The sequence below is a fragment of the Anopheles arabiensis genome, chromosome 2 (assembly GCF_016920715.1).
Source record: "Anopheles arabiensis isolate DONGOLA chromosome 2, AaraD3, whole genome shotgun sequence".
NCBI classification, from domain to species: domain Eukaryota; kingdom Metazoa; phylum Arthropoda; class Insecta; order Diptera; family Culicidae; genus Anopheles; species Anopheles arabiensis.
In genome coordinates, this window is record NC_053517.1 from 8619282 (window position 1) to 8642006 (window position 22725).

Genomic DNA, 22725 nt, shown 5'->3' on the forward strand with positions numbered 1-22725 from the left:
TCTATTTCCAAAAGGAATACTAAAGAAAGTGAGACGAATATTACGAAGGAGCTTGATTCCTCTGCTATGCTCACATGCTTCATACACACAGCAGAATGGCATCAACAAATTGCACACCCCTTTTCCAACCCAGTATCACCATAGAAAAACTTTCATTACTGTTTGCCGAGTATTTTCTCTCATTTTCACCCTATCAATCTAATCTTTGCCTTACACCGCATCCTCCCTGCCCTGGTCCGCGACGTTTGCGAGAACCGTCAAACCATCTGGTAATGGAAACAACTCTGCTTAATTCATACCGGTTCTGCCCCGGAGCTGTTTGAGTGGCACTATTTTGCATCCTGCTTAGCATATACAGACTCTACCTTTTGCCATCTCCTTGCCGCCCACACAGCACTGCGCTGAGGAGTAATGTATTGGCTAGGCGTCGCAAACATGCACCCGTGTTTATCTAGCTTTCTCTATCATCGTCGCGTTATTTTCGCTTCTGTCATGTTGTGCCGTTGCATCAAAGCACGTGCATAAACCGTACCGTGCTGGCAGCTAGCTAGCAGATCGTTCCTGAAAGAAATTATGCAAACGCTGCTGCACTATAAATCATTGCCTGAGAAGCGGAACTTAAGGATGAATGCATACATATGAAGCTCTTTTTTCCTGCCTGGGAGTGGCATACGGTTGTGAGAGTTATGGAAGCAAGGAAAATAAAGGATAGTGCACAACTTCTCTTAATGCGATAATAATTATGTAAAATGTTATCATCATTTTAGTAAATGTAAAATTAAATTATTTTTCCCTTCCAGCTCGCTGTGGATTCATGGTGGCCCAACCTCAGCTTTCATACATATCATCACGGCAATCTGTCTACTATTGCCACGGTTGCTGCTCGAGGCAAAAGTAATCGAAAATGGACTACTACCAAGAGGTAATGTGCATGCGATTTTTCTATATTTTATTCCAAAATAACTTCTATAAAACAAACACCACCAGTTTGGTTCTACATCAACCTACGCCTCCGCTTTCCACATTCAATATAAATTCTTCTCCGACGCTCATTCACCTAGAAGAACGGAGCAAGCTTCTTTTCATGGAAACGCGTTGTTCAACCAAATTGAAATACACATCAACGAGTAGGGTATTTTCCTAGAAAGCCAACCACAAAACGGCTCTGACGGTGAAACCTCTCCTGCCTACAGTGTGCGGCGAATTATTTGGAACCCATTTTCCCACCGAACCGGCTTTTAAAACGCAACCTTACCGCAGCGAATGAAGCGTACCTAAGCCTTGCCCTTGAGGGCGCGAAATTATACCGGGAAATCCAATTACATAATGCGCACCTTCATCGGAAAAAAACACGCCCAAGCGCGATAATAGAAATAGGATCAAGTGTTAATAGAACGCGGTCGCTTCCGGGAATACTGCAACCCGTTTGTGTGCGATTATACTCTGCTTATTGTTCGGGTGAAATTTTAGTATTTCTCCAGAAAATCGTAAATAGCTTTTGAGTCCAGTGGTATTTGTATTTTTTCTTTCGTATGGCTTTATCTTTATGAAAAATATTATAAAGCACATTCTTCTTTCTGTGCCATTTTTTCTCTCTTCCCCATTGAGGGGAGTTTTCCCATTCGCCCCACAAAAAAGTGCTCTGAAAGCAAAACTTTATTAAGCCCCATATTACTTCTTACCGCCTTTCTTGCTCATTACCACATCCTTTCCTTCTATATATACGGGTATGTATATCTGTGTATGTGTCTGTGTTGCCACCAACTTCAACCACTTACGTATGTATTCCCCCTTTAGTCGATAAACAATCCGCAGCGCACCATTCTTCCGCACATGCAGATGCTTGCTTGCCAAAGCATTTATTCAGCTTTTTGGTTTACTTTCCCGACTTCTTCAAATTCCAACCGGCTAACGATTTCACGCTATTTCACCCATCCAGACCACGCGCGACCGGAAACGGAAAGCACTATTTCACCAGCGAAACTTTCTAATGGAAAAGCTAACTGAAATTAAAGATGACAATAAATAAGAATGAATTAATGTGCAGTTGTAACGCACGGACCGAAACTCTCTAGAGCGTGCAAAGACTTTACGCTTTTCCGGTCGAATTTCACCCTCTGGGTGGCGTTTGCAAGCATGAGTATGTGTGTGCTAACGAGATACGATTTCAGACATTCTCTTATCCACAACAGTACCCGAATCGTACACGGTGCGAGCGTAGAAATACCGCACCCGACCGGAAGTGGCTAGTGCACCGGATTCCTTTTGGATGGGGAGATGGGGAGGATGGGTCGATTAGTTTGTTTGCCGGTGTAAAATATAATTCCCCAATTTGTTACGCTACCTGCTAAGCGCTCCCCTCGACTGGGAGGACTTTTCTTAAGCACACCCTCCCACAAGAGCTTTTGCGGAGCTGTTAGTGCCCAGCATCATCTACCATCGAGCTCGGGTGTTTGCCCGAGTCAGCCCGTGCCCTTAGCTTACAACCACACTGCGTATCGGTGTCATAATCCGGTTTTCCACCCACCTTCTCTCGCCCACCGGCTAAAAAGGCTTTTGCGTAGAAACACGCGAGAAGCGGTAATTTTCCATCGCTGTCAACGATGATATCCTCCGTCAAGCAGCATCGCAACGATGTGGAAGCTGTCATGCTTTATTATTGTAATAATTAAATTTTCCTACCCAACGACACTTTCCCGCCACGCACGTAAACGGTAGCGTTGAGTGATGAAATTAATTAGGTTTGAGCAAATGCAACAAAAACCGGTGCTTGTTTACGAACCGAACTGGCATGATCATTCGTAATGCCAATAATTGGATTTTGTGTGCTTTTGTACTGAAATTTACACACTTTGACAGAACAAAACAAGAATCGATATTGCACAGTTTAAAATGCACCCAAACAGCAACAAGCTGCTGCAGCAAAAGCGTATTTTACCTTAATATTAAATTATGCACAAACAAGCACTTTTCCTTCCCATGCTAGAATATTCCACTGCATTCTTAATCCATTTGTTGCATTTCCTATTTCTGTGTAGCTTTTCGACCATCGTCAACTGTAATTATTTTTACTGCGAAAGGCCTCCCATCGGGGACTTGTGTTCGCATTATTTCATTTACAAATTAGCCTAATTGGATAAAGCTAGTCGTTGCAGTTTAAATGGTATCGCTTTGTGAGGCACACGTCCCACTCGGAACGGCACCAGTGAATGCATAATGTTTACTAATCCTATTCGTAGCTTAAATCACGCTCATTATGGTGAATTATCGTTTGAACAGATTATTACTTCAGCTAGTTATACAGTTGATAAAATTCCGCATTCCGTGTGTCGCATAACAATTTTGCATACTTTTTCAAAAGCAGCCGTATAATACTTTAAAACACTATTAAACAACACAACATACAGCCATGTTTAAGTAAAATTATCTTACCCCGTGGTTATAATATGTTTACTTGCTTCGAAAGATTTTCATTTTTCCTCCCAAATAACCCCTCTAGGAGACGCCGCTCACAAGAGCCTTATGATTCCTTAGCATAATGGCACTAAAAAATTCCCCACTAAAGCCATGTTAAATATGTTCGCTTATCGGTAACATCGATGCGAACTTTTCGCCCAACATCTCTCGTACTTCTCATCCCCCATTGAGCACACCCTTCTTATACCGGGGGTTTGTACGATAAAACTTTTTCGCATTTCGAACTCCAACTCCATCTCCCCTTGGAAGAATAAAATCACCATCATGATTTAAAAATAAGTTTCTTCGCGTTTTCCTGCAGCCATCCGGGGGAAAAGGAACACGCACACACACACAGTAATCCATTCCAGGGCCCGCAACCATCAACCATCGACAGTCGATACAGATGCAGAGGGTGCGGTAAAAGTGGAAACATTGCAGAGATCCCCAGCGCAGAGCACGGGCTGCAATCCCCGTCCAATCACGTTTGACATTAGCTGCGGTGCTACGGGCACTGAAGCATTGGCACCATCTGGCCACGTTCCCTCACGCGCGTACGCTCGCTCGCTCGTCTTGCCGGTCTTACGGTGGACATACATTCCCTTACCACTGCCCGGAAGTGTATTTCGCCAGGCCTGGGCTTCCAAAGCGGTGGTTGCACGTCTATTACGCGCTGTCAGAATTGATTTACAGCGCGCAATTTCTAGGCCGGGTTTTACGTTTGCCTCTGTCCAGGGCCATGGTTACGAGCATGCCATTTATTTTTCGATTTTTAGTGACATTTGCTGAACGTCAACACTTGTTCACAGAGGATTGAGCAAGGGGTTTTAAACGGAGAAATGGAGGCAGTTGCAGGTGCAAGGCATCGGCATTATGGATGGTGATTTATTTCATCAATCACATTTTAATACATCCAGAATACAGTGAGGAGAGAGTAACTCACAGGTTGAACTTCATACGCAACTTCAAAGCATTTGCAAATATTTCTCGCTGTTTCAAACATTTGCAAAACAAAATTCAAACACTTAAAACATTATACTTTTTTCGTTCTTTCTCCTATCAACCCAAAACGCTAAAATGTAATTGTAAGTCATCCGTGTTCCCTTTACTCTCTCATTCTCTTCCATCGTTTTCCCTTTCATCGAAACACGTACCATACAAGCCCACCCACCGCCCCTCTGCGGCAGTGCCCTTTTGGCCTCATTCGAAAGGTTTTTGGGACGACAAGGCTTGTGTCCCCGGGGGAAATCAGCCGGGAGAAACTTTTCTCATAAAACACATCACTTCTTCTTGCTCCCCTCCCTCTGGTACATCGCGGAGACACCTCCGCAACACGCCCCCAAATGGGAAACTCGCACAGGAATTGAAAGTCAACCGGTGGAAAAAAGGGGTTTGAGACGGCTGCGAATAGAAAATCGATACAGTGCGAGATAGCATCGGCAGTGTGCTGGGTGGACAATTTTCTTCAAGAATGTGCATCCGAGCGAGTAGCCGTAAATTAATGGCTTTTAAACAGCAATTTGCTACATTTTTCTGAAGCAATTCTGAATCGTAGGGAGTAAAAGGGGGAGTAAAAAGGGACCCTTCCTTGGTCGAAAACATGGCTAAAGGTTATTGACAGTGGTAGAAGTTTTAAATGTTAGCTAATGGGCAACAAATATAACTTTGCATCCCCTTTTTTTTTGTTCAAGAAACTAAGAAAGAAAAGAAACTTACGGAACAATAGTTTCGCGATTTGCGCTAAACTCTTGTCACGTTAGTTTTGCACTCTAAATTCAATATCTCCCATCAGCTTTGCTGAACAGATGACGGAAAACACCTGCAAGTTTCCATTTCGTAAGCTTCGCTCTCCCTTTTTTCTCGCAACTAGTTCGCCTACTGTGAGGAAACGATCCAAAGCGCAAAAAAAACCGAACAGCTAACGAACGACAGCTGTCAACGTGATGATGCTGCTTCCGGTTGTGCTGATCAGTAGAAAATAACCGTACCACAGGCTTCAATACTGAAACTGATTGGTTGAAATCTGTCCTCGGCAGCAAGTTTGCTGGTGCCGTTTTGAGAAAAGTGAACAAGGCAAGGCTGGTAAGGATAAGAGGATTTACCGGCAGACTATTTTTAATACACCTGACAGGGATGTCACGTTTTTGAAACAAATTAAATTCTTGATGGAATTCAACATTTGGAAAGGTTTATTTTATTGCTTACCTGGATGGATATTCAATAATATTCCAGCAAAACAAGTGTAGTTTTTTTCTTTCTACACGACAAGAAATTCTTCTCAATTCTCTTTCTTTTAAAATTATTTTAATTATTGCATCAAGCCCCAACTTAAAAAGCTCCTCTTACGATTCTATGAATTTCAAACCAGCAAAACTATGAGCTGGCTGTTCAACGGCGCTCAGGTGGCTCATGGAAATACATCACCCAACAAAAAACCAGCATAATTGCAAGAGTTTGTCTATAGTTTGCTTTCAACAGACCGCACCGAAGATCCCGCTGGTAAGGAAGCCTCCGGTTAAGTTTTTTCCCAACCTCTGCTACTTCCCGAACAAAAAGCTGCATCATTTCCATCCGTTCGGTTTGATGCACTGCAAGGGAAAAGTTTTTACCTGGCGTAGCCAAACTTCTATTTTGGCGAAACTATCTCCCCGAAGCAACCGACAGGAACCGACTTAGCGGCCAATGCAAATGAAGCATGGAGGAACAACCATCATGCCCGCTACCATCTAGCACTAGCGTGCCCGGTTTTGCCCAAACCGCTATGCACTGGCACCAATTTTCACCCGTAGAGGAAACATAAATTGTTCGCATAAACATATCCTCACCTCGTTCCGTGCGCTTACCCGCCGTTGGCCGTGATTGAGCTGCCGGAAGTCAGAAAGAATGTCCTTTGGGTTTGCCGCAGAAAACCACCGAAACCGTCGGTAAATACCTGTGCCACGCTTGTCTGCTGGGTGCCGGGTTTTGGAGTGTGTGTGTATGTGTCTGTGTGTGTGTGTGTGTGAGATGGGCGTTGTGTGGTACACATCGTGTGCCGGGGCTCGTCGTCGTCTGACGATGAAATACGAAGTTTGTTCCCCGAGCTACCGGAAGCTGACGGTGCGATAAGGAAATGCCAACCATTTTGCCGTAGGCGCTTACGTATGGAACGTGTATTTATTCGGAATGAAAGTATACCCTGTGGGGAGAAAATAGCAACTATTACACGGGAGTACACGCCTGGCAACATTCACTTGGTGGAACACAAACATTTTTGGCAGACGAGACGAAAACACGCTAAGCGTAAAACATATGTTTGTTCATTTGTTGTATGTTTGTTTTATACCAGTAGCCATATAAATTCCCTGTTAAAATAACATTATCTTGTATTGTTGTACAGTTTACAACATGTTTATCAAAACACCGCACTTCGCTGATAAATATTTGGTGTTTATGCCTACCAAAAGTATTAATACATCTTATTATGTAAATATCCTTCCACCCAATTGCATCTTCTTACTGCTTCCGGCACCTCGATCAACATCGGCCCAATCGAACTTGTTTTTTTTTTTTGGTAGAACTCCCCAATATAAGAAAAAAAAATAACTCAGTTTCGGTTGAGGGAAATTGATAAATTGAATCCATATTTTCTTATTCACCCATGAAACGAAGGGTAGAGGTGAGTGATGGGCCATGATAGGACTCCCCTTTTTTTGCCTCCACTATAGTACATACTTTTCTAGCATGTAACTCTCGCTCTTTCTCATTTCTTCAACACCTCACTATATTGGACGGGAGGAAGCTTCAACAAGATGCCTTGAATAATGTAAACATCCACAGGAACGAGAACGGGAACGGGTCAGCTTACGGGTTCACCCTCCTGCGTAATGGGCATTCGAATATAGGCATTAGGGCTTAATTTTCTTAACCCTTTTGACCCTACCCCCAACCCCATGGCAGCAGTATCGGTTTAGGGTTGCTTTCTTCGCCACCGTTGGCCGTTCGGATCAGGATTCTGGACGTCTGGAGAAGTTTATAATCGTAAAGGTAACTCAACCGAAGGAAAGTATACACCAAATTGATTTTTCTTCTTTCATTTCCTGTCGCCCTTTTTTGTGGGCCTAGGGAATGGAGGTTTCTTCTTCTAGGTAATTTTTGGGGAGTATAAATGTAGCACAAGCGAGTTAATAAGAACCGTTCTTACTTGATGTTTTCAATGTAATCTTACCTGCACATTGAACATTCAAAGAGTCCAAGCCCCGTAAAGTGAGGAGATAAATAAACTAAAACAATAGCTTAAAAGATGACAAAAATTTGTAAAACTTTCCAACTACAATATACATTCTCAAATCGTTTCAAATAGTTTGGTTTTATTTTGCTCACCATCGAACTGGCAACATAAATCAAATACAGTAAGTTCGTTATGCGCTGCCCAAGGCAAACACTGCTACCTCTCATCTCAACACTCCATACACTTCCACCATCAACGTGTCTGGCCACTTAGAAGACAATCGACCACAAGCGCTGTCCCGCACTGCTAACGGCTACGATATAATTTACGCTTTTATAACGCCTCACTCCAAACGCATCCCTCCACTCCCGGGCGCACTGTGTAAAACGCTGCCTGCACTGCAAAGCTTTCCGAACAAAACGTGGGCCAACCGATGATAAACGGTTTCAATTATAAATGCCACCCAGTCAGAACTGCAGACGAGTTGGCTCTGCGGGGGCCGGTGCGAGTGCGTAACGAAGCATAATTGCACTTTCGACGAAACAAACATGATCAGTTTGTATTGCTTGCTCACTTTAATTTGTGCATTTCAGCAAACGGGCACCGAATGGGCCGAACGGGTGCTGCGGGTGGATGCGAAAGTGCTTGAGCTTGTTTGATTCATAGCTACAACAGGCTTGTTTTGTAAATGAATCTTTAATGCAGAATACAACTACGGTCGACCGGAAAAGCAAACTATGCGATGGAGGATGGTATCCATTTTTTCATTGTACAACATCGATATTTGCTCCCATTCTGTTGTTTTGACTTTCGCTGGTTGTATAAATTTAGCTTCACATCGGACACTTTCCATTCAACCCATACGGTTAAGACTTAAATCATTCGCCTCGTTTTATGTGTCATTTACATTTCTCCTGCATTAAGGTCTGGCTCCTCCGAAGCGCCCAATAAATCCCATTTTCACATCTCACCGTGCGGCACAACACAACGCAGGATAATCTCTCCCGCTTCAGTAGTCTCGAACGCTTTCGAATTGCACGAAATTGCCACAATCGTTCGAGATAAACCCATGGCACCTTGGTGACCGATAAAATCCGAACAATCGCCCCCGGAGCACAAAGAGATATCTGGAGCACGTGGAGCAGTAGTCGCTTTGCAGTACACGCCGGCCGCATTTGCATAACTAATGATGCCTTTCTGACTGTCTGTCTGACTGCTGTTGCTTACCTGACGGAGCTACAAGCACCTATGGCGGCATGGCAGATGCATGAGCACCTTCATCATCATCACCCGAGCAGAACCGCCGTGCGCATGAATGGATAGTGGTGATAGTTGTGCTGGTGAAATGTGCAATGGTGAGGTTTATTCAAATCTCAATCCTTTGAAATTGGCACATCAAATAGGCACCCAGCCGGGCAGCAAAATGCTGGTGTTACAAATGGGCGGAAGGAAGGAAGTGTAATGAGCAACGATGATGATGATGGGTTTGGTTCTTGGAAGTAAGACCCTACCACTTTTGGTGGAGGTATTTTGATAGAATTTTCAATGCGGTTCAAGGCGTTTGCCCTTAGTGAGCTGATTATTGGACGATTTTGAAACAAAAGGTTTACCAAGAAACCCCTTTTAAGGAGGGTTTTAAATTCTACTGTTCAACGGTCTACTTTAAATGCAAATTTAATAATAATGTACAGCGCGAGAACCATGCCAGGCTTTAAAGTCTTCAAGAAAATCAATCTCCCATCGACGAGGGCGAGGAAATTGATTGAAGCAAAACTGTCCCTTGTTCAATTATCCTTCTTTCAAATGAAAACAAAGTGAAAATCGAAACACTCCTTCTTCATTAACTGAAGCAGATCGTTCTGCGGCATGTCCTGCTGCCTCGGTGGATCCACAGTGGATAAACACTTCAAACTCTACGGACCGTGCCATGATGCTAAACTAACGGCCAATCAAGGACTAACGGGATGCCCACGTAACCCAAATTGCTTTGCAAGGAAATAGAGGAATAATCAAAATGAAAAACATAAAAAACAAGAAAAACAAAACAGCACAATACACCGAGCAGTCCAATCGGAATAGAAAGGGCAAAACAGTGAAATCAACAACCAATGACCAGATCCTTTTGTACAGTGGAAGCAGCAATAGATGGAATCTCCCTGGCTGAAAAACCACCGCCAGACCGTTCCTGTTTTGTTCTTTAATAGAAACAAAAAACACCATTCGCTTCCTTCGAGAGGATTATGTCTTATCAGAGTAATGGTGTTATTGTTGTTGTTTTGCTGTTTTGTTTTTGCACCTCTTAACAGCTTTTACTTCTGTGTCTGCTCTCACCTTGTGTGTGTTTAAATACTTTGCCCGCTGTTTTGCATACTACAGTGTATGTTTTGTTGCTTTTTTCTTCTTTTGATTTCATTTTTTAGTTCTTTTCTTAGTTACAGAATAATTATTCGTATTTTTTCTCAATTTTATTCTTTCGTCTCAGCGGTTCTCCTTTATTGCCATACCATCCAGTGTCGAGTTAGGGTGTGTATTATACCTCTTTATTTACCCATCACACTCATCACAAACCATAAAATTCAACATCAGACTTGACACAAAAACTGACACTGAAAGTACAAAATGATTTTAATTCAATGAAATTAAATAGCGTAAAATAAAAAGCAAACTAACCAAAGGGCTACAAAAAAGGAAACCATAAAAAGTTGAAAAACATATAAACGACCGACCGGGTCCCCCTTCACCTCATCTGCCTCACAAGAAACTTTACACACAACGACGGTTCGTTCCGTGGACGTGTCGTCTGGCATCTTGGTCTTGCGATATTATTTCCTCAAACGCTACCATAATTGTATTTTCCGCAGACATTTTAGCTCATTTCGCATCCTCTTTCTCTCTCTCTTTCCGCTTCACACTACGATGTGCTTACCATCATGCCAACGTAGGAAAACCGCGCTCGCCGTGCGCTGCGAATCCGGGGCGAAGTTTCATCAAGGTGAAAAATCGCTTCCTGTTTGTCTCGGGGAAACAAGCGCGCGCCCTGTTGTCAATGTGGTTGCGCTTTTTCCGCTGTCTCTACCTAGTTTGACCTATTGTGGCATTTTGTTTATATTTACCAGATGGAGGGGGGAGGGTATAAATATTGCTCGTTTGAAGTGCATCGCGCATTTTTGTGCTCGCTGTGTGAGCTGAGAAAAAGATAAGGTGCTTTAAATGCAAATTGCATTTTCACCGCTACACTTTCGGTGCGCAGCACAAAGAGCAGTAGTTTTTGTGAGGTTTTTTGTGCGAACAAAAAGCTCTTGCACTGCTAATGATGACGATGATAACGATGATGATAACGATCAAAGAAATTGTTACAAAGGAGACAATCGCTAGGAGAGGTCTTTTAACACTTTTGTGAGTGAATAAAACTGAATGAATGATTACTAAGGTGCTCAAGTTTTGATTGTTTATTGTGAGGAATATCCTTTAGAATTGAGCCTTAAAGTGAGCCTTACAAATACTCCCATAAATTGCATTCTTTTCACAAAGGGTATTTCAGTACAACGTTCTGCCAATTAATCTTTTCACACCCCTTTTCTCACAATTATCGCATCGCAAAGTAACCTTGCCCTCAGCTAAAACAACTTAATACCACCGACTAACTCATCCATTTTCGCTTCGTCTCACCGGCACAGCACAACCACCAGCGCAAAAGAGCAAATTCAAAAATATCCTAATTAAAATTCCTATCCCAAAACCTTTCAATCAGCCTACGCCCGATTCGATAGAAAATTCCTTCCCGGCCGGGACGAGACGGCCAAGGACAACAGCCCTGGCGAGCAGACATGATTGTTATGCGCCGTGCACAAAGTTTACACCGTGAAAGTTTCGCACCCCGCTCGCGGCGAGTTGGTGGAAGCTTTCGCGTTATTTGATCCATCCGAGTTTGGTTTTTTATACCCACACATTCCCCCCGCACGGAAGGACGAGCGCAAAAAGGGATAAAGGCCAGGAGTGCCGGTTTTGAAAGTAAAACATTTTGCGGCGATGTTTTAAATTGTCTTCTACGCAATTACCTCCACCCGTCCCCGTGTGCTGTCCGTTCCGTTCTGGAAACCATTTCACCTCACTCAAAGTATGATTACAGAATGTTCAATCATAAACTGAACCTTCAAACGAGCGGCATCCGGTGCTGTTGTAAGCCAACGCAGTTGTCACTGACTCCTCGGCGTGGCCCGTGTACGGGAGAGTGAGTTGGTGGCAGCTGCTACCGAAGCTGTATCTCCCTTCCTGGTTCTTCGTTTTTTTGTGTGTTTTGTGTAAGGACCATTTTTCGAAAATGTCGTAAAGTTTTGGATAACACTAACAAGATTCCCTGCGGGCGCAGGGTGCGCATCTTCTGCGGATGTGCCTGTGTCCGAAAAGGGAAGGAAAGGCCTTATTGTCGACTAAGGATAACATCGTATTCAAGCTATTCCGGTGTATTTCGGATACGGGACTTCCACCAGTACTGTTGCCCTTTCATCCGGCCACGGGCAGATAAACTGAATAGAAATAAACAACTTCGTTTCCCGTGGTTCAACGCACGGTGGCCTTATCAAGAGCCAAGAGGTTCGCTTATCGCCTACGGAAATGAGTCATCCTTCAGGGCGCACTGGTATGGGGGGGAGTAAAGTGTCATCTTATCCCTCCTGTCCACATCAAATCCAAGGGGGCAATATAACCATTTCCTCACACGAACTTCACATCGCAAGAAACTTGTCCTTGACGAAGGGGGGACGAGCTTTGTTTTACGGTCCGATCTCCGGCGCCGATTGCCGACTGCTCCCCTGGGGCGACCGTTTCCTTTACCATGTATCACCAAATAAAAACTTATAATAGCATCCTTCCAGCGGGGGGAGGCCAAAACAAACAATCCCCAAATAAACCTGCCCTTTGATTTACAATTCCCGTGTAGTGTTATTATTTTACTACAACAGTGAATCCCCTTTTCCATCCCCTCGCATAACTGCCAGCTCTGTGGCAAGAGTCAGCCACAATTATTAGAAGAAAAAGCTGCTCTCCATTTCATTTGAACACTCAATCAATCCCATTCAACATCGTCTCCTGGTCCCCTGTTTCCCTTATGGGTTTTGCTACTCTATCAACTTGGAAGGTCATTCAATGGTCACCCCTCGAACGATGACATCGAAAATTGAACCAGAAACACATTCACCCAGCTCGGCATACGCCTGTGGCAGTTTGCAAAACAACGGCACACTACATGCTTCACAAAAACACACCGAAGCGTGTGTCCTGTTGGCAAACCATGCTCTCTGCAAGGACGCAATAACGCCGAAAGCGACTGCAACCCGTATGCAACCGCCCCGCACTGCACAAAGGGATGTTGTTGTTTGCTGTGGTGTAATAGTACGATTCTTCCTTTCTGCGTTGTACCGAGGGGAAACAAACACTACGGAGTTGGGTGAAAAAAATCATAAAAATTGCACGATGCAATCCAGATCCAGATCCCTCCGGCAAGGGCGGTAAGCATGTCGGTTTTATTTTACGCTCCAAAAGACGAGGAAGTGTACGTATCGACCAGGCCGTTTGGGGAAAGGTAAGCTGCGAGGGAACGGAAGGGGTGGGCAAATTAAAACAAGCAATCGAAGTGGACACATTGACCTGGAATTTCTGATGAGTCAGCAGTGAAGCACCGGAATTGGCACACCAACACAAAGATGGGCTTCGCTTCACAAACTAAAAACATCATAAAAAGCGATGTATATTGTGCTGCACCTTGGCAGTTGCAATTCCGTCGTGTAATGCCTCTCAATCTAGGTCAGTAACAATTGAAACATGGAGCAAAAAGTAATAAGTTGTGTTTATTGCCAATGTGCATGTTGCGCTGTGATCGACGTTAATGATGAAATGCACCGTCCATTACTGGAAGTAGACCCATTCTTGTATTAAATTGGAGTTCAAAGGGTGACATAAGCTTTACTTCCTTACTTCAAACACAGAGAGAATATCATACCCCGTTCATCGAATCCTGCCCTCGAGTAATTAATCATTTAAGCACGTCTTTTAAATAAGTAATTTCAATGTTTAGCATATTGCCTAAAGCTGCTACATCTTCCTTTCTTTCCTATTCAAAAATTGCACCCTTCACATTCGCAAGCCCCTACCGATTACCCGAACCACTCATCGCAAATCTCATTAACTGCCATTTCCCACCGCTACAACAATACACACAGCACGTCACAATAAATTCTGGCGGCCACACACTAATTCCCTGCTCGTATCGCTTTGCCACACTCGCTCGCACAGGCTCTAATCGGTTCTATCCCCAATTTCGACGCTCCCCAAAGCTGCAGCGCCGCCTCGTACAAAGGGCTGATTTAGCTTGCGGTTTTCCCATTCCCGCGTTCTGCTCTAATGTTGATAAAATAATAACCTCAACCTCAATCTTTAGCGATGCTGCCGGCATCGTTGTTTTCAAAATTTTCTATCCCTTTTTGCTCTAGAGGCTTATAGTGTCAGAAAGCAGGGCTTTTCTCTCATCCTCCCTGTCGGGCGGAGTTTGGAAACGTTTAACCGACACTCCCAGCCATCCATCCCGCCTGTGCTTATCAGCCCGCAGGGGGGGGGAGGGGGAGGGGGCGGTAAATTTCCCACCAGACTTTCTTCTTTCTATTCGCTTCAAACTTCAAAACGATGCTGCGCGTTTTGTCTCTTTCTCCCAGTTGGTTTTCACCATCAAAACTGTGCCTACCACTGCACACGCTTGGTTTCCTGTTAAGCACTCTTCAGATTTCTACAACGCTACACACCTTTCACGCGTTGCAATGCAGTAGAGTTTGAGTTGGAGTTTGAGATGATAAGAAGAAAAAAAGCAAGCAATTCTCGCAAGGAAGTCATCTTCTCGTCCACCTCCCCAAAACGCGAGCACAGCAAAAGCCGGGAATCGGATACGGCCACTCTCTTCTGGAGCCGTGCAGTGCAAAGCTCGTGATAGGCTTTTCCGGTTAGGATTTTCCACCAGAATGAGCAACATGAAAGAGCGTACCACTTCACACCTTCCAGTTCCGCCGCGCTGAGAGCTCTTTTGAAAGGGACGGCAAGTGCGTGTGCCATCTTTGTCGTCCCCCCCCCCTGGTCCAACGTGCCTGACAGTCTATTGGACTAACTTTTCGCGGACTACAGTAATTAAATAACGGGATGACTGGGCGGAAAAAGTCAATCCGGTGTGTCACAATCTACAGCACTAGCAGGGGGAGCATCAAAAGGGGAAATGAGTGAGGGTTGGATTGCGGAGATCCTTTCCTTTCCGTGAGTATTTCTTTGAGGCAGAACGCTTTCTGTTGTGTACGCTTAATCGTTTCAGTCATTGTCGACAAGGCGTGCCATTTGAAAAATGCTTTAACAGTGTATCACTTTTTGAAGTACTTAGTACTAAATTTCATAAAATTTTAGATTGCACTACGCGATGTATAAAACAGGGTGTTTTTCCAACATGTGCCGAATTCTCTCCCACGAGACACATCCTGGGAAAACAAAACCATCCCAGCTCAGATCAATCGTTAAACTAACTGTTTCAAACTTTACACACCATCCCATTAACCTCCAACCAACCACGCCACCCCAATTGTTTTGTCAAGTTCAGAAAACATCAGATAATGTGGGCGAACAAAACCGAGTAAAACACACGACACACGACAGCGGGGGAAACATTTCAATCAATCAAGATAAACTTATAATTGAATCACGCCCGCATGTACCATGGTTTTGTTATTGTTTGTTGGCTGTTAAGTTTGAGGTAAACATTCACCGGCATAACACGTGGCGCACGCACTTTGCAAACAGTTTGCTTCCGATGTCGAGTTACTTGGAGCAAGACAACAGCGGTAACACTATTGCAAAAGGGAAACAAATTACAAGTAAATGTTGCAAAACATGTGACGTTCAATCTTGCAAAAGCAACCAAGGCTTAAGTATGCGCCACTCCATCGCACTCCTTCGGCAACAAGTCATCTACTTTACTGCTGCTTGTTGCACTTTTCTCAGAATCAGACCTCTGCTACTGGGCTGTATTGTTGTTACTTACAATTTCTCTTCAACATTTCTTTTTTTTCACATCACTCCAGCGTACATTCAAAACCATAACCCTTTCCCTTACATCATTCGAGGTTCAAGTAAGGGCATAAACCCCCAGCAGAGTCGCTGTGGTTGTTTTTTTTTCTTTCCTCACTACAACCGAGAAAAGAGGTGAAGGACTACTTTCAATGTGATGCTTCAAGTCACCCGCTTGAAGTAGCAATGTCCTTAACTTACTCGTTGTTTTTTGCACCCATCCATCCATCCATCCATCACTTATCTTCGTTCGCACGGCAAAAGCTAGCAGAAAAAATGAGCTTCCGTTTTTTGACTCCTTCGCGCAACCAACACACTACAGTGGAAATGAGCGGTAAAATTTTTACTTTTGGGCGATCCATTTTTTGGGCCCCCGAAACAAAACTTTCTGTCCCTTGTGAGAACATTTTTTTATGTTTGATACTTTAGGTAAAGTTTCTTAACTTCTGTCGGGCACACACACAATGGTACACACAGGGATGTCCTTTTTTGCGGAAGACTGTACGGAAAGAACGGTAATGTTAGGATAGGTTTGAAGACGCTGAACGCTAACAAACCGTCAACTTTTACTCCCTTCCCGAGAGATCATAATTTGAGGACGGGATACATTTTTTGTATTGTTGCCCAACACCGTACACTCTTCTTCGGTTTACAGAAAGAAATTTTAAACCGTGGGAAAAGTGCTGATTTTGCGTAATCACTTCCTTAAACATGCTGCGGGTTTTGCGCACAACAGAAAAAAGGATTAACAAAAACACATCAAAGCAAAGATCTTGACACTTGCTTTTTATTGTTGAAGGGTTTTGTTTTGGAGGGTATTTTTGGGGGTTAAAATTATGCTAAACAGCATGATTGATAAGAAGAGGGAATTTTTGTTCATGCGACTTTGACTCCCAGAATTAAGTGGAAAATATACACCTACAAGAGTTGATTAAAGTTGGCAATATGCGTACAATATGCTTACATAATTAATTTGGTTTTAAAACTACAATAAGCAACTATCTCTGCTGCACCAAAGGGACTGCATGAATTAAGTACAAGCTTATATTGACCGTGCTACATCAGCAAATGTTTCCCTTTCGGAGTTCCATTCAACCAGTTGAAGCTCATCACAGTATTCAAATTTAATACGGCATAAAAAAAAGAAAGACCACGGCACAGACACATAGAGCTCGAGAGCGTTTAGTTGGGTTTCTGTTTCGGTGAAGCAATGCTTATGCATAAATCATGACCATTTTCATACTAACTCATCCAACGTCAACCTAAATCCAAACGCCAGTTAAAAACGGGAAACGGTACGAAATTGTTAAAGACTGTTCTGCTCTCTATCTACTCCACATCAAACCAAACCGGGTCTCTTTTAGTACGAATCATACACTACTTTAATCCTTCAACACACAGCCACACACACAGCCGAGACTACCCTCCCAGTGAAACGCAATTGTGTACCTTTGCTAGCCACAGCCGTAACGACGGTCAGAACAAGGCACATCATTAAAATCTGTTTAAAATGACAATGGTAAAAGTAAACTCAATTTGAGCTAAAGAGCTCTGTCGGCATACCGAGAGTGCTCTGCCGTTTCTGACTTCTGCACGATTTATGCCTTTCAATGGAAAGTGGAAGCAAAACCACGCAATCGTGTCAATGTTGAAGAAGAATTGATGCTCCGATTCCTTTTGCTCGCGTTTCAAAACAGTCCGGACGAATCTCGCTGCCGCCGGAGCGAAGGGACAGGTTTAAATGCATAAAAGTATAGTTTTACCAATGCTTCAATAAGCGTAAACTTCTTCGGAAACGATAAACGCCTTTGGTCTGAAATTTATTCCAACCATCTTCGGCGCTGTGTACTACCAAGAAGCTGCACAATGTTTATGTTGGAGCAGCAGCAGGAACAACACAAAAAAAGGAACTTCATGTCTTGTAATGTCTGCATGTTGTTTCAGCAAACAACTAGCCTAAGGGTTGGCAAACCGTTTCAACCAACCCTCTCATCCGCGGCCTCTCTCTCCCTCTTCTTTATGACTGCATCCCGAAATTCATCTGCTTGCCGCGAGAAAATGCTACGAGAATGGAACAATGTTGTTCTGCAGCGAGTCATGTTATTGTTTGTGCTCATCTGCATGCCTTCACCCGAGCGCGTATACCGTTAACTTGCTTGCCTGCTTCGTAATAAAAACGGAAGCACACACACAGTATCAAAAAGACGGAACCGCTCAGTTACGTCATCCATTGGTGCGATTTAAATGCCCCACCTCTGTTGGCCTACGGTGGGAAGGAAGCCCGATGAGCGGGGCGATGAGTTGCACGGATGAGTTGAATGGATGCTGGGAAAGTTTACACCCGGACCGCACTCGCAGCCGAACGCCCCCCAGACCGCTTGCCGCATGGAAGGCAGCGTCTTTAGTCTATTAGAAGAAAGGGAAGGCCAACTTCCGGTGAAAAGGGCCGAGGGTAAAAGGATTAACCTTTGGGAAGCAATTATTTCGATTGCCAAACCGGCACAGCGTGGCAGTGAGTGTTGAGGGTGATCGGTACCTAGGCGTACCTTCTCTTACCTGACAAACCCGTCCAGCAACTCATCGAATTATCGTTAATCCTTTCCGCAACCCTGTCCTGGGACCCAAATCAAAGTCACTTGAACGGTAACATATGGTTCATGTTTAAGGTGTCACCCGGTCCTTTGTGAAAATGCACAACTGGGGATAGTGGCACTGCTAAATCCATGCTTTTAATTAAGATGAATAAAATCCAAACATAAACAATCCGATCTTCCGGCGAGTTTTACGCATAAAAGGGGACATTTGTGTAGTAAACGCAGTTCACTAACAACTTTATTTACTACTCTTACATAATTGCATGTGTAAAAGGATTAACTAAGTATACGACCATAATTATTAAGGTGCATTTCAACCTTTCTGCTCGCCGCGTGTAATGGAGACGCCTGGTAAATATGTTCTCTCGATGGAGACGCACGGTAATGCACGTGTTTTACTGCTTTACCATTTCCATCACTACAACATGGCTGTAAAACTCTTTTTCGCAAAGCCCCCCCGATGAATTTTCCACCCGCTATTGAAGCCATATAAATCAGCATTAACCAAATTACATGACCCAAACTCCCACTCGATTACTTTGCCCGCTCGAGCGAACGAAAAACTACCGATAAAAGCAGATAATAAATGGCGTAAAACGTATCAACCCATATGGGTGTGGGAACCAGCTCCAGCTGACCCGAGGCCCCTTCACCCTTGCACCACACTGACCGGTCAGACAGAACTGGTCCCATTCTTCTCCGAACTCCTAATCAGAAATAGATCAGTTTTAATTGCATCCTGCCGCTCCTGCCGGTCTGTCTGCTGCTTCCTACCATTTCTCGCATGATTCCCGAGTGTCACTAACGTCACTGACGCTATACAGGATGCTAGGGGAGTTTTACTACCACGTCACACACCGGAGCTCAGAACTAGTTTTTGTTCAGCGCTGACCTTTCCCCCAACTTCGCTCGTGGACGTGCTCTTACACGAAAAGGTCGAACGGATAAAGCGATCCCCAAGATTGAGACATTAAACACTGAATCTGTTTAATAGATGGCAGAGAAGGAAGAGGGATAGAGAGTTGATCTAGATGAAGGGTCAGTCACTAGGAGGAATCTGAAGGTAATAAAAACTGAATGGACTTTAATCTTATTACTTATGGAGTTTGGATGGTCTAGTTCCCCTCATAGAGTAACCATATGGAGAAACTTCCCCTAATGGATTAGTGTAATGGATAATGTCTTATTGCACATTGGACATTCATTACGATAATTTTATTTACAATTTTTCCTTCTTGAACACATACTTTATTGCATGAAATAAAATATATGTGTCATTGTTGCATCGTTGTAAATATTTCTCCTTTTTTTGTTGTTGTACACTGACCCACTTTCCGATGGTGTCGTAACGCAAGCATCAAATGCTGCCCTTTAACAACTCGGAGCACCGTTAAAAGCATCGTAAAAGATTCAATTCCATCGACACCGGCAAAGCTTACAAGGGTGAGGCAACAATGTGAACAACACCACTGTACAACCGACTAAAAGGAGCGAATATCGAATCAAGATATCACGCTTTTTGCCTGTTGCAACAACAGCAAAATCGCCACAAGATTTGCTACACTCGTATCAACTTTGAAACACGACTGTTTCACTCACCCGGCGACCCGTTTCTTGCACGTGTTTTTTTGCAGCAGCCCCATGCACGGGAAGCATCATAAATGATGTAACAATATTTATACCCTGCTCGTGCAACAATGTTCGCTTTTTGCTTTTTTACTCCTTTAGCTCCCAGGAAGTTGCTTGCTGTGAGCTTCACGTTTAGCCCTGTTTTCCTCCCGAACACCTAAAATATCGATCCTGATCATCGCAAAACAAGCACCAGTTCATGCTCGGATCGGCTGCTTCCTTCTTCTTCCCCCTGCCGGAACAGAGGTGCGGCGGTGCTATTTCTTTCCACACTTTCCACAAGCGCCACTGCCACTGCCACATGACAAAGTGCACTTCTTGCATCCATAACGGAAACGGAACACAAGCATCTTTTGCACTGTTTGCCGGCACGCGCATACTGAGCGTCGAATGGAATCGTTTCAAACGTTGTTGGCAGAGATGGGTTGTTTCCGTTTCGACGGGCAGCTTTTGAGGTTATAAATTATGGGAAAATGGAACTAAAAGGAGCCCACACAGTGCACACACGCACAGACACAAACGCAAAGAGAACGTGCGAAATTGAGTTTTACACTTGCCGTCGGTGGGCTACTTACACGGTCCGGGGTGTGCGTGCGGATGTAGCACAAGCGGACTTGCGTTTTTACTGCACTTTGCTGTTTTCTTGGGATCCCGATCGGATTGGAAAGGAAACGAGCTTTGGTGACTACAAAGCGAATCTGATTACGGTTGCACAAGAACCATTGAAGAACGATTGTAATGTTTGTGCTGCAGAACGGTTTGCTATCGTAATGCTTCGTGAAACGTGCGGAAAAGTACGTTGGAAAGCAAATGTAATGCGTTGGCGTAATTTGAAACAAACTTTCTTCGTTGTTGATGCAAGTTTTTTTCCCTATCTTATTATTCTATTGCTCTTCTGCAAACACAGAAAGGGCAAGATAGTTAACCTGCGCTTTTTTTTGTATTTGCTCACTTGTCTCTCATCTTGCTTTTTTGTAATCCTCAAGCTACCACCAAGCTGTGAAAAACTTCCCCCTTTATCAAGGGTTTCATTAATTAAGCCTAACAGACGGACACTTCAAGTGCAGCGAAAGTATGCGAAAGTACACCAATCGGCTGACCACCACAGCTGCCACCGAGGAAACGTTCGCTTCAACGTAATTAAGCTGATTATTTTTAGCTTCTATCTGTTGGAGCGCAACAGCACACAAAAAAAACCCGTCCCGTAATAGGAAACAGAGCCATAAAAAATGACTCTTTGCTACCCCACTCATTCGCCTTTTGCGCCCATTATTGACTGGAGTGAGTTCGAACGCAATGAGATAGAAATGGAGCGGGGGAAACATGCACTTTTCTGCGTTCTTTTACCGAGTCCAATCAGACAAGATCAGTAACGGTTGACCGTTTCAAGCACCTTTGAACTGGGCTGGAAGTTTTCTAGCCAGGGCCAGACAGGCTCCATCTTTGCGCTCCATCAGTAATGGAGCCGCCCCCTTTCGACGGGTTGGCAAGCCAATGCACCAGGCACAGCTGCAAAATTGTGCAACGGAAAAATGTAATTAGAACTAATGACTTCCATTCACATCATTTCGCTTCACCGGACCCGGCTAGTGTAGTGTGTCTGTCCGTGAGCGTGGGTGAGAACGGTGCAGCATTGTGGCACCGTTCTATCCATTTGTTTGCTTTCAATCTACGGTCGAGATCCGTTTTCATCATCCAGAAGGATGGAAATTACTTTGCTTTATTGTTTATAATACAAAAAAAATGACTTCGTAGGAATTTTCTAAGTGTTGAATATCATACATTTAACTGCATTTTTAGTGTGGAGCAGGAATACGTATAGTAAATTAAATGTTGTATAATATTTATTATCTGTTTAACAGTTTTTAAACCGCTCCTTTCGCCATTTCCTTTCAATCTAATGCAATACATCGTAAGCAATAGAATTTGCTCTTTTAAAACATTAAACTAGCCCTTTTTATCGTCCCTTTTATGGCCAGCTTTTGAAGTAACAACACGAAAAGCGTGCCACACGATACGCAAACCAAAAGCGCGCTTGATACGCAATTACGCAAATCGTGAAGCGCATCTGCAGCATTAACTGCCACCACGGGCTTTTCTAAATGAAAAAGGGCTCCGCAAGCCCGCAAGTTTGTCCCAAACAACGATGTAACGGTTAGCGGGAACCGGGGAAAAATCCCATTCACACCCACGAACAAACCGAATCACGCGACGGTCGAGTAAATTATGTGTTTAAAAAAAAGCGGAAGCAAAAAATAAAAACACTCCCAACAAACACGCCACTATGGGCCGGGGATCTCATCGATAAGGGAAAAAAATGCGCTTCAGCAGAAGCCCTCAAAGCCCACTTTGTGTCTACAGAAACGCCTCACCGTCCGTTACCATGATGACGTTTAATTAATCACGTTTCCTGTTGTTGTTGTTTTTTTTTTCTGGTTTTTGTCTCTTCTTCTCGTATCCCACGACACGATATTTTAACGCCACAAGCTTTGTTCGTTTTGTTCTTCTTCTTCGTTCACTTCGTTTTCTTCTCTTGCTAGTGAATATAAAATTTTCCCTTTATTTTACATTCCACTTGCCAACATGGCGCTTTCTTACCTCCAATAAGCAGTAGCCCCGGGGAAGGATACTACCGTAGGAACTTACAGGCGACTGTCAGAACAGGAAGAACAGTCTCAATGGTGAGATTCCATTGTACTATAATGTGTGTGTGTGTGTGTTACAAAATGGAAGTATAATGAA

The 22725-nt window shown here is 43.7% G+C and overlaps 1 protein-coding gene across 5 annotated transcripts in view; it reads left to right on the forward strand.

Annotated features, from left to right (window-relative positions):
* Positions 1-22725, forward strand: part of LOC120906142 (protein tincar) — a 91132-nt gene that overhangs the window by 59693 nt on the left and 8714 nt on the right. For all 5 annotated transcript variants that reach the window (XM_040317626.1, XM_040317634.1, XM_040317618.1 and 2 more), the window contains one exon: positions 801-922. In XM_040317626.1, the coding sequence (XP_040173560.1) occupies positions 801-922 (122 nt within the window). The remainder of the gene's footprint in view (positions 1-800; positions 923-22725) is intronic.